This window comes from Macrobrachium rosenbergii, chromosome 3 (genome assembly GCF_040412425.1).
Source record: "Macrobrachium rosenbergii isolate ZJJX-2024 chromosome 3, ASM4041242v1, whole genome shotgun sequence".
NCBI lineage: Eukaryota > Metazoa > Arthropoda > Malacostraca > Decapoda > Palaemonidae > Macrobrachium > Macrobrachium rosenbergii.
The window spans coordinates 23,326,198-23,338,265 of NC_089743.1; the positions used below are offsets into that span (position 1 = coordinate 23,326,198).

At 33.5% G+C, this 12,068-nt stretch overlaps 1 protein-coding gene across 1 annotated transcript in view; it reads left to right on the forward strand.

Moving 5' to 3' along the window:
• LOC136850686 (uncharacterized) overlaps positions 1–11,684 on the forward strand; it is a 44,867-nt gene extending 33,183 nt beyond the window's left edge. The window contains exons 5-7 of the mRNA XM_067124496.1: positions 6,895–6,981; positions 9,213–9,611; positions 11,575–11,684. Coding sequence (XP_066980597.1) covers positions 6,895–6,981; positions 9,213–9,611; positions 11,575–11,684 — 596 coding nt within the window. The remainder of the gene's footprint in view (positions 1–6,894; positions 6,982–9,212; positions 9,612–11,574) is intronic.
• The last annotated feature ends 384 nt before the right edge of the window (positions 11,685–12,068 follow it).

Here is a 12,068-nt window from a genome sequence, read left to right on the forward strand (position 1 = left end):
CTTCGAGACAGATTTCATCTTTTGCATGCATAATCAACTTATGAAGCCACTGTTCAGAGTTATGTCAGCGTCAAGGTTCTACTTAGAAGTCGAAGTTCAAATAGGAATCCAGCTTTGTTCATATCTCTTCAAGTTATGAGAGAGGCATTTCACATTTGGCATTAATTATCCACTTATAAAACTGACGTGCAGAGTGAACCTAAGGACAAGGTCATAGCAATACTTAGAGGTCAAACGTCTGAGGAATCTCACGAAAGTCGAAACTTTTGAAACTCATTAGATAAATATTCAATCCTTTGAATCCATAATCCACAAAGGAAGCTGAAGTACAAGGTTATGTCAAAGCTGAGGTCATGCTTTGATATCAAATCCCAGATAGGAATTTGACCTTTGTTTCAGCCTTTGAACCACATGAAGCGCAATACTCATATTTGACTTGCAATGAAACCAAGGTTAAAGGATAAGAAATTTACCTGGGATATAAGTTTTGCCTAATAAAACTTCATATTTGACATGCATAGTACACTAATGAAAAATTGCAAAAGTCAAGGTCATGTCACACTTTACGGCCAAGGGTCAAACAGTAATTTAATATTGGGCATAATATTTGAACTAATTTAGATCTAGATTCCATATTTAGGTAGCATAACACCCACAAGAAGCCAAAGTCTAGAGAATGGTCAAGGTCCCAACCAGGAATCAAAGGTCAAAGCAACACCTAGGGGTCAGCAGTCAAGAGATTTTTAATTTCTCTCTCTCTCTCTCTAGAATATATATATATATATATATATATATATATATATATATATATATATATATATATATATATATATATTCATATATATATATACTGTATATATATATATACACACACGAGTTTATATATATTTATATATATGTATAAAATATATATAATGTATATATATAAATGATTGTGAATAAGTTTACAATTAACGTCATCACTTTTACGAAGATTTCATAATATGTAGTTGTTCTAATGAATGTTTTCTTGCATTTAACCTCGACCGTCCGCATCAGGTGTTTGCAGAGTTATGTGCATCCGTAACTATTCTTGCAGCGGCGTGACCGTTCAGGGTAATGGAGGTATAGTAACTCAAAATTATGTAATTTTATCAAGTAAATCAAAGAGAAAACCTATTCCCACTTAATTTTCCACGTCTTTCCTTTGTGGCTATGTTGCACAAAGCATGTTAACAGAGCAGTTCCAATATTTGTCAATAAAGCTGCTGTCGTACAATATCACCTCCCTTTTATGACCTTAGTCAGTTGTGGGATGTGGTGTGGCTTGGGGGAGTTGTGGATTCCACCTTAATCATTATTTGTTAAGAATTCCTCTTCCTGCCTTAACATCCATTTTCTTGTCCTGACTGATTTCCTAACATTTTGCAGTTTACTATTACACAGGTAATGATGTGTTGGGATTGTTCTTGTTTTCCAAGCACGCACGCACAGACATTTTTTATATACATATATATTTTTATATACATATATATATATATATATATATATATATGTACATATGCATATATATATATAATATGTACACACATACATAAATAATATATATGTATATATATATATATATATATATATATATATATATATATATATATATATACTTGAAATCACTAGAAACACGTTGTGCATAAATGCAGATGTCCCACAGTTCATAAACGATACCCAGTGTATAAAATAAGACTGGCTTCGTCTTTAGTTTTTAAGGCATCTTGTAGGGAACTCCTGTATAATGGTAGAAAATTTACATTATATATATATATATATATATATATATATATACATATACATTTATATATATATTATTATATATATATATATACATTATATATATATATGTATTTATATATATATATATATATATATATATATATATATGTATGTATGTATGTATGTATAATAACTGAATCACGAAAATATGGATCGTGATGAATATATACTGTATATATATATATATATATATATATATATATATATATATATATATATATATATATATATATATATAAATATAAACCAACTGTACCACAGGGAAAATTAAACACTGGGTGTAAATCATGACTGATTACTTATTATATCTAAAGCATTTTCAGAGGACTGACAATAGTAGAAATTTACAATATATATACAACAGACAGTATAACGATCATGCAGGCTGCTAGAAACCAAATTTTCACACCTGACAGGTGGGATGGCGTGAAGCCGTAAGCTCATTAGCTGAATTGGATATAGGATTTAGACCAAAGGCCAAGCACTGGGACCTATGAGATCATTCAGCGCTGAAAGGTTTGAAAGGTGTAACAGGAGGAAAACCTCGAAGTTGCACCATGAATCAGTTGTTAGGAGAGGCTGGACAGTAAGATGGAAGAAAGAGAATATGAAAAGAGGTACGGTAAAAGCATCGAAAAGGGTTGCAGCCAGGGGCCGAAGGCATGCTGCAAAGAACCTCAAGTAATACCACTGACGGTACTACCCGCCTTCAGGGGTACGCTCATTAGTGTCTGAGGTCAAGTACTCCGTTTACAAATCTGTTAATGCATGCGGGTGGCTTCCTGCCTTATTCCCCATCCATGCTAACTACCTTCTTAAGAATATATACGTTGGACAAACAAATCCACCGTTTTGTAAGGGTACATCTATATTTGAAATAAATTTAACAGAGAGTTTTCGGGAATCTGCTCGATTCCCATTTTCAGTCGAACAGAGTCCTGAAAGCTCTCTGTTCAGATTTATTTTTAAACATATTTGTACCCATACATAAGTGGATTTGTTTCTTCATTTCAAGACTCATGCTGGTATGAGTGTTTTTTACAATATAAAATTTACATATTTCATGTGAATTTATTGGGGTGAGTTTATGCATGCCTAAACTGATATTTATACTCTTACAAAAGCTTTCCTTTTTAAAACTAGACTATGGCGCTACTTTCCAGTACTTTATTAGAATAAACTATCTTTTTATCTCCTTCCTAATTGATTGTGTGATTGTTTGCACAAATATGTATAAAAATTCCGCTGTTCAGCAGTGGATATCTTACACATTTTTATATTGTTCTATTTCCTTTTCCCTTGATATTCCAGTTTGACTTGTACAAAATTTGTCAAAAGTCTTTCATGGGATTTGATATACATGTCCTTTAGTATTGTTAGAGGATTTATTTCTAAGTGCCTGTTTCATTGTATTGTAGCTTAAAAACGCTACATCAACTCCATAATTCTTAAGTAGATGGGGAATATCCTATAACTTATGATTATATGTTGGTACAAGCAGGTTTTTCGTTGCAAATTTTGGGATGTTATCATGAAAAGTCTTTTTCGCCGCCTTCAGTGTATTGTCCAACACATAGATATCCTGATTACTTTCAACAAAAAATTTCTTGCACTACGGTATAATAATAATTTCAAAGATACCTAATAATTAAAAAAAATTCTTCCACTACGATATAATAATCATTTCAAAGATGCTTGATAATTTTCGAATTAATGTAGCATTAAAAAGAATAAAAAATGAAACAACCCTTTACAAAGAAATCCTCTGGCAATACTAAAGGATGTCTATCAAATCCCATGTAAGTCTTGTGACAACTTTTATGTTGGTCAAACTGGAAAAACACTAAAAGAGACGTGAACAGCAGCAAAAAAAAAAAAAAAAAAAAAAAAATAAAAAATAAAATAAATAAATAATTAAATAAATGAAATAAAAAAATAAGATACGCACAAGAGTGGAATTTTTGTACAAGTTAGAGAAAACAATCATACAATCAATTGGGCAGGTGGAAAAAAGAGAGTTTATTCTAAAAATGTAATGGACAAAACATCATAAGAGTCTATTTTTATAAAAGAAAGTTTTTGTAAGGATATGAATATCATTCAAGGCATGTATAGCGCTGTAGCATCTGAGGTCATTCAGCGATGAAACAGAAATTGACAGTAAAAAGGTCTGGAAGGTGTAAAAGAAGGAAAACCTTGCAGTTGCACTATGAGTCAATTGTTAGGAGAGGGTGGAAAGTAAGATGGAAGAAAGAGAATATGAACAGAAGTACAGTAAAAGGAATGAAAGGGGATGCAGCTAGGGGCCGAATGGACTCTGCAAAGAACTCAAGTAATGCCTACACGTACACTGGCGGCACTAGCCCCCTACGAGGTCAAGGCATGTATAAACTTGATCCACTAATTTCAAAAGGGATAATAGACCTCAAGAAAGGTAGTTGGCATAGATGGAGAAAAGGGCGGGAGGCCACCGGTATTGATAAGCACATTTGTAAATGGAGTCCTTGACCTCAGACACTGAGGAGTGTACGGCTTCACCTCGCCCAACCTGTCAGGTGTGACTATTAATTTCCAACGGTCTGTATGTTCGTTTGTACCGCCCCTCTAGCATATATATTGCAAATTTCTACCACCTTGTATCAAGCCACTGAAAATGTTTGATACAAATACAGAAACCAGTCAGGATATATATATATATATATATATATATATATATATATATATATATATATATATATATATATATGATCATGAAGCTACAAATATCGCTTAATATCAAATCCACGCTACCTCAGGAATATCCCCGATGAATTATCACCGAAGGAATTTATAAGTGATAAATGGACGGGCACTGCCGAGTCTCGATCCCACGACACAGACGCGCATCTAGCGAATCCAGTCGACGCTAACCACTGAGCTATCAAGAGAGGTATAAGTTAACGCCGAGTCTGGTGTACTTTATTTACCTGCCGAGAGCGGGGAAATTGTACCAACTTCGGCATTAACCCACCTCGACCATGATAGTTCTTTGGTACGTTTGGAACACGCAGCTCTTTTTATGACATTTTTTATCACACCGTGATTTATATACGATCATGAAGCTACAAATATCGCAATATCAAATCCACGCTACCTCAGGAATATCCCCGATGAAATTATCACCGAAGGGGAATTTATAAGTGATAAATGGACGGGCACTGCCGAGTCTCGATCCCACGACACAGACATTCGCTGGATGCGCGTCTGTGTCGTGGGATCAGACTCGGCAGTGCCCGTCCATTTATCACTTATAAATTCCCTTCGTTAATTCCATACAAATATTTACTTCATGATCGTATATAAATCACGGTGTGATAAAAATGTCATATATATATATATATATATATATATATATATATATATATATATATATATATATATATATATATATATATATATATATATATATATATATATATATATATATATATATATATATATATATATATTTATTTATTTATTTATTTATATATACATACGAGTTTAAAGACGCTTAAAAAAGATCCACACTGATAGAAAAGAGGAAGTGCCATCAAATCATTTGTAACCAAAGTTGGTACTCGATTATCATTCTTGCTTTTTCATACAGGTACTTTCATACCTTGGCTAATATATAAAGCCACGACAAATTACCTTCCCTAAAATATAAACATTTTGCTTGTTTCTTCTGAAGAAAATGGATCCAGTTTATTCATTCCTAAGGCTGATATCTATATTCTTGCAGGGAGTTTCTTTTTAAAACTGGATCCAATTACATCTCTTTGAAAGATATCAGTAGAATAAACCAGCTTTTTAGCACTTGTCCAAATGATAGCATGATTGTTACTCTTTACATGAACGAAAATTGCTGTTCTCTTGTACATTTCTTATAAAACTTTTATGACTTGCACGAGATTTGATATACGCATACATTAGTATTGTCAAGAGAACCCTTTTTTACTGTTTATTATTTTAAATGTTTTTAAGCTCCAAAGTTCTTAGGGAGATTGGACATTCTTTAAAATTATTACATCAAAGGAAAGGATACCTTCATTTAAAATGAAATCCCACAATGCACATTTTATTAGGGCTAAATCAATATCTTATGAAAATAATTGGGTCATGGAGCGTATTATAAAAGGTCTTCTTAGTAAAAGAAAACTAATGAGATGGCTTTGTCTGGCCGTCCGCAATTTTTCTGTCCGCCCTCAGATCTTAAAAACTACTGAGGCTAGAGGGCTGCAAATCGGTATGTTGACCATCCACCCTCCAATCATCAAACATACCAAGTTGCAGCCCTCTAACCATCAGTAGTTTTATTTTATTTAAGGTTAAAGTTAGCCATAATCGTACTTCTGGCACCGCAAAAGGTACCAACAACACAGGCCACCACCGGACCGTGGCTGAGTTTGATGGGCCGCATCTAAGCGTTTCATGGGTCGTGGCTGAAAGTTTCATACAGCATTATATGCTGTACAGAAAACTCAATTGCGCCGAAGAAACTTCGGCGCATTTTTTACTTGTTTTGTTTTCAGATTGATGAAATTTGTTGAGTTAAGTAACTGGGTACCAACATTTTCAGCATGATTTTCAGGGGATTTAATACTTTTAAAAGCATACCTGCTAGAAGTAGGCAAGAAGAACTTTAATGTTAGTCTCTGAAAACATTAAGAACACAGCACAAAACATGATTTAAAAGATCATCTCGCATCAGTAATGTATTGGAGAATATTTCAAAAATCTTCCAAGTGATATTCACATTTTGAAGAGAAATTTAGACCATCACTAATTCCCTTCCCATTTTACAATCGTTAAAATCCATTTGCAAGAAAAGTACAGAACAATGAAATCCAATAAAAAATAAAACTTTAACTCATCATTTGAAGTGTACTAAGAAAAACATAAAACGTAAGTATACAACTCCCAACTCCCTTCCAGGGCAAGGGCACGTGCTTGTTAACCAAGAGCAATGATAAAAAGTATACGAACAACATTTCCTGAAGAGTGACAATGAGTGTTTTTAATACAGTAATATTCTGATCTTAAACGTCTACCCTTTTCATCCCACAGCTCAGCTAACTTGTGCCTTCAGCTACGTTGAAGTTCTCGTTGGAAATCTTGTACACAGATCTGATGCCAATACTTGGATCTATAATGGTGAGATTATATTCACATTTTCTATCGGAAATATTATGGTAGCCCCTAAAAGTTTTAACATCATTAACTACCACTCCTCTGGATAGATTTGTAAACCTAATTTCACAGAAGAGGAGACGTGATGCCTCGAAACTGTTTGTGAATTAATAGACATTGTTCCACAAACTTGTCTTTCTTAATGTACAACAGAGTTCCTTATTGACCTCTGATATTCCCCGTCGTCTTAAGCTTAGAGCCTCCAGGATCAGTCTACACAGCATCCATGTTCAGTTGAGGTGCCGCCATGACCTACTGCCTGGTGCCCCAAAGGACTTTTCTTTCCTTATTGTAATACTATGAATCTTTTTCTCCTTAGCTGTTACTGAGGATGCTACATGCAATTTGAAGAGTGTAACTGCTATCTTAAGCTAACATGCATCCATATATTTGCTTATTTGATATGTAACGATATTATTTGTCTTTTACTGATTGTTTTTCGCTTTTATGACATGGTGGCTTTCTCCTCGAAAATTTTCATCAGTTTTTTTATGCTTCTGATTAATAATGATGACACTTATATCAATTATAATGCAGTGGACAAAAACATATTATAGCAATGCAAAAATTCCAACAGCCAAGGGCATTTTCAGCCCTTGACTGTTCTTTACATAATAATAATAATAATAATAATAATAATAATAATAATAATAATAATAATAATAATAATAATAACAGGGACGCCGATATACGCGCAGACATAAAAAGTGTAAACTGCGGTACATATCGTATGCTGGAAAGCCGGTAAGTCTCAGTCAAAATCACTGTTAATCTAAAAGGACTTGGACCAGCAATTCACCGATTTCGAAATGAACATAAGTCACGCACGGTATAACAGACAGAGAAGCATGTTTAAGCTACTAATGGTTGCCCTGGACAACAGTAACTTTGCTGAGTGTCAAGAGACGCTTATGTTAATCAGTGTCACGGAAATGGAAGATCCAGAGTCAACATCTGCCACCCCGAGTAACGCCACAGCAGCTGCAAAGCTGTTCTACTGCAGCTGGAAAACTTTCGCATTTAATTATGATTCATTTCCTTTATTTACAAAACAATCGAAAAGTCATGACTTCGATGAGAACTTCAGTGTCAAGTCTTGAATATTTTTTATGACACTTTTATTGTAACACACACACAGCAATATATTTAGTCCATTACCAAAGAGATACGATATAAAATTCAGAATTGCCCTTAGGTTAACTAGAACGCTATCTGATATCAAGGAGACTGCTGAGTAACACTAAGGAATTATTGGTCAGGCGACCATTCTCATGTATGAACTCCTAAGTGGAGCTTTCCATAAGGTATCAATGGCAGTAGGTCGAGATAAAACAGGTACTAAGTTTTGGGTGTAATAAATAAATATATATATATATATATATATATATATATATATATATATATATATATATATATATATATATATATATTATATCCTCCTGACTGTTGGAATTTTTGCATTGCTATAATAATATGTTTTTGTCCACTGCATTATAATTAATATCAGTGTCATCATTATTAATCAGAAGCATAAAAAAACTGATGAAATTTTTCAAGGAGGAGAAAGCCACCATGTCATAAAAGCGAAAAACAATCAGTAAAAGACAAATAATATCATTACATATCAAGTTATAACTAAGCAAAATATATGGATACACGTTAGCTTAAGATAGCAGTTACACTCTTCAAATTGCTTGTAGCATCCTCAGTAATATATATATATATATATATATATATATATATATATATATATATATATATATATATATATATATATATATATATATATATATATATATATATATATATATATATGAACATTTTATCGCACCGTGATTTATATACAATCATGAAGCTACAAATGTCGCTTAATATCAAATTCACACTACCGCGGGAATATCTCCGATGGAGAATTGTCGCCGAAGGGGAATTTATATAAGTGATAAATGAATTGGTATCGTCGGGACACGAACCCTTGACACGAAACCTATTCAGCGACTCCAGCAGACGCTACCCACTGAGCTATCAAGAGAGGTATCAATATATATATATATATATATATATATATATATATATATATATATATATATATATATATATATATATATATATATATATATATATATATTATATATTAGTTCTGAATGCTGGTTTGAGAGACTAGGACAAAAACAAAAGAAATTCTTTCTTTACAGCTCCGACTGCAACAACCACAGATACAACTACAACTACTACAACTGCAGTTACTACAAGTACATCTACCACAACTCCAGCTACTACAAGTACATCTACCACAATTCCAACAACAACTACCACGACCATAACTACTACAAGTACATCTACCACAGCTACTAGTACATCTACTACAACTCCAACTACAACTACCACGACTCCAACTATTACAAGTACAGCTACCACCACTACTAGTACACCTACTACAACTCCAACTACAACTACCACGACTTCAACTGCATCTACAACTCCAACTACTACAACTACAACTACCACGACTCCAACTACACGTGCATCTACCACAACTCCAACTAAAACTACAACAACTCCAACTACTACAACTACAACACCTGGTGTAAAAAGTAATTTTTTACCATATCCGTTTACGTTATCTTTTTAATCTTGACAAATCCCCCAACCGTCAACTTATTACCTGCTCTATATGTAATGTAAACCCTGTTGCTTTGGTAATCTTTTCAAAGTGTAAGTTTTATTAATTTTACATCGAATTCCTCACTGCTATAAATCTTATCAGTAACTATTTATGCCATGAAAATATTCTTATTTCATTTAAGTAAACAGGGCATGACTTCTAAATTTGAGATAAGGCTGCAAGTGTTGTCAAGTTTCTTGTAGTCCGACGCTGCTAGTTCTGCACGTATGAAATAAGCTCAAATGAAATCTTAAAAGACCTCCAAGCACTTTTAGTTTGGGAGCTGGTGATCAAGTAGATACTGATGTTTACTAATGAATAATGCTTTGTTCCTCACTTAAGCTTGCCCAGGAAACTACTACTTCTTTAATGATTCCTGCTATCACTTCGGCTGTCTAAAGAGCTGGCAAGATTCCCAAACACACTGCAACGGGCTTGGCGCTGATTTGATCAAGATAACAAGTCAGGAGGAGAATGATTTTATTGCCGGCAAGTACAAAGAGTACTCTCTCTCTTTCTCTCTCTATTTATCTATCTATCTATCTTTAATCATCATAATTTTACTGGAAGTCCGCCTAAACCAGAACATTTAAATTATCGTAGCTGGGCTATTTCTTTACCTGCTATCATGTACAACTGTTTAACCTCTACTCCCCGCCAAATAGAATAGATGGTAAATTCCCTTTTTCACTGCTTTTCATTTGTTTCTGAAAACTTAGAAGTCTTTTCTAACTACTGCCTTCTAAAACTGAACAATATTCTTTCCAATATGAACTTCATTATCAAATGCCTTGTTAGTTCTGATCATTACAGAAACAGGAATGGTCTCTAACGGTACTAGTGCTGTGCTACCTTTGTATATGTAATACCGTTCATACTGTCTCCAGCGTACATCTTATCTAGAGATATTTAGTGGGATGGGGAGAAGATCTTCTTGTCCCCCCCCCAAAAAAAAATATTCATTCTGAAAACTGTAACCAGGATGGTATTACAATATATGCAAATCAATTTAAGATAGTTTCTTTGGTATAATCATATTACCTCTCTGAAATTGGAAGTAAGATATAAGTGTATATTTGAGGCGGTTGCATCCAGTCTTTCCAGTAGTGATGCTTGTAGTACCTTCCTAAACACTAATGGATTGATTCAGATTAATACTGAATATTTATTCAGATAATGACGAGTAGCTATATTCTTTACATGATATTCTTGAATAAAAATTATGTCTACTTTACTGCATTTTATGAAGGTATTTAGTTTTATCTGTTTATAAGCTATTAATCTTGGGAGTGACAATACGTACGAAAGTAAGAAATGTAATATGTAAATCGTATCAGCATTACTAAAGGAATGCTCCCATAGCGGAAGAACGAATGAATTTCCTAGTTACTCAATAATTCACACCCTTATTCAGTTTCTTCCTTTCCCCTTTTTTACTAGTGTCGATCTTTATTTAAAAAACCTACCTCATAGCAGTAACTTACTATTGCTTTCCGCCGCAGAATTTTCATGAACACTTCTTGCTTTGGTGAATTTCCTAGCGTTTCAATGTCTAACAAAATCCTTCTTCATTTTTTTCCCAATTTCTGTCCGGTCCTGTCATTTAGTAGTAGTAGTAGTAGTAGTAGTAGTAGTAGTAGTAGTAGTAAAGTTGAGTATATCTTAGTTTAACCAGTAGCTCTCCTAGTAGTGGCTACTGTAAAACTTAGTGGAACCCGAAACAGAAAGCCTAAATTCCTAATTTATTACTGGTCACTGAATTCCATTTCTGTAAAATTTAGTCAGGTGATTTGGTCAATAATTCCATTTCCAGATATATCAGCAGAAAGTAAAATCTGCAAATTTAATACATTGCATGTACGTTTGTATTCACAGAATATTTCTTTCAACAGGTAAAATTTCATATGATTTTTGGATTGGACTGAATGACCTACAAAATGAAAATAGCTTTAAATGGTCTGTGGATGACAGCAGTTTGGGACACAGTGACTATGCAAGGTGACTATTCTGTACTACAAATTCCACTGTTTGATGTACAGTAAATAAAACGTACTGGATATTATGAAGTATCTCAAAATGTTAAAAATATAGCAAAATATATGAAAAGATTAACCTTCAGCCTGAATAGCGCTTAGCAGCATAGTGACAGGGCCTGTCATGATGGTCAGTTTATACAGATATACTCTGACGAATGTCCACAATTCTACACTCGCAAAAAAATCACTTGCCGGATGAAACTTTTTTTCACCGTTTGCAAAATGAACTGTTGCTAGTGTATGGTTTAGGGTAAACTATAACTGAAGTAAGCTCAGCACATAAATAAACAATCAAAAGAGCAAATAGATATTAGTTCTCTCTCTCTCTCTCTCTCTCTATTAAACTTACT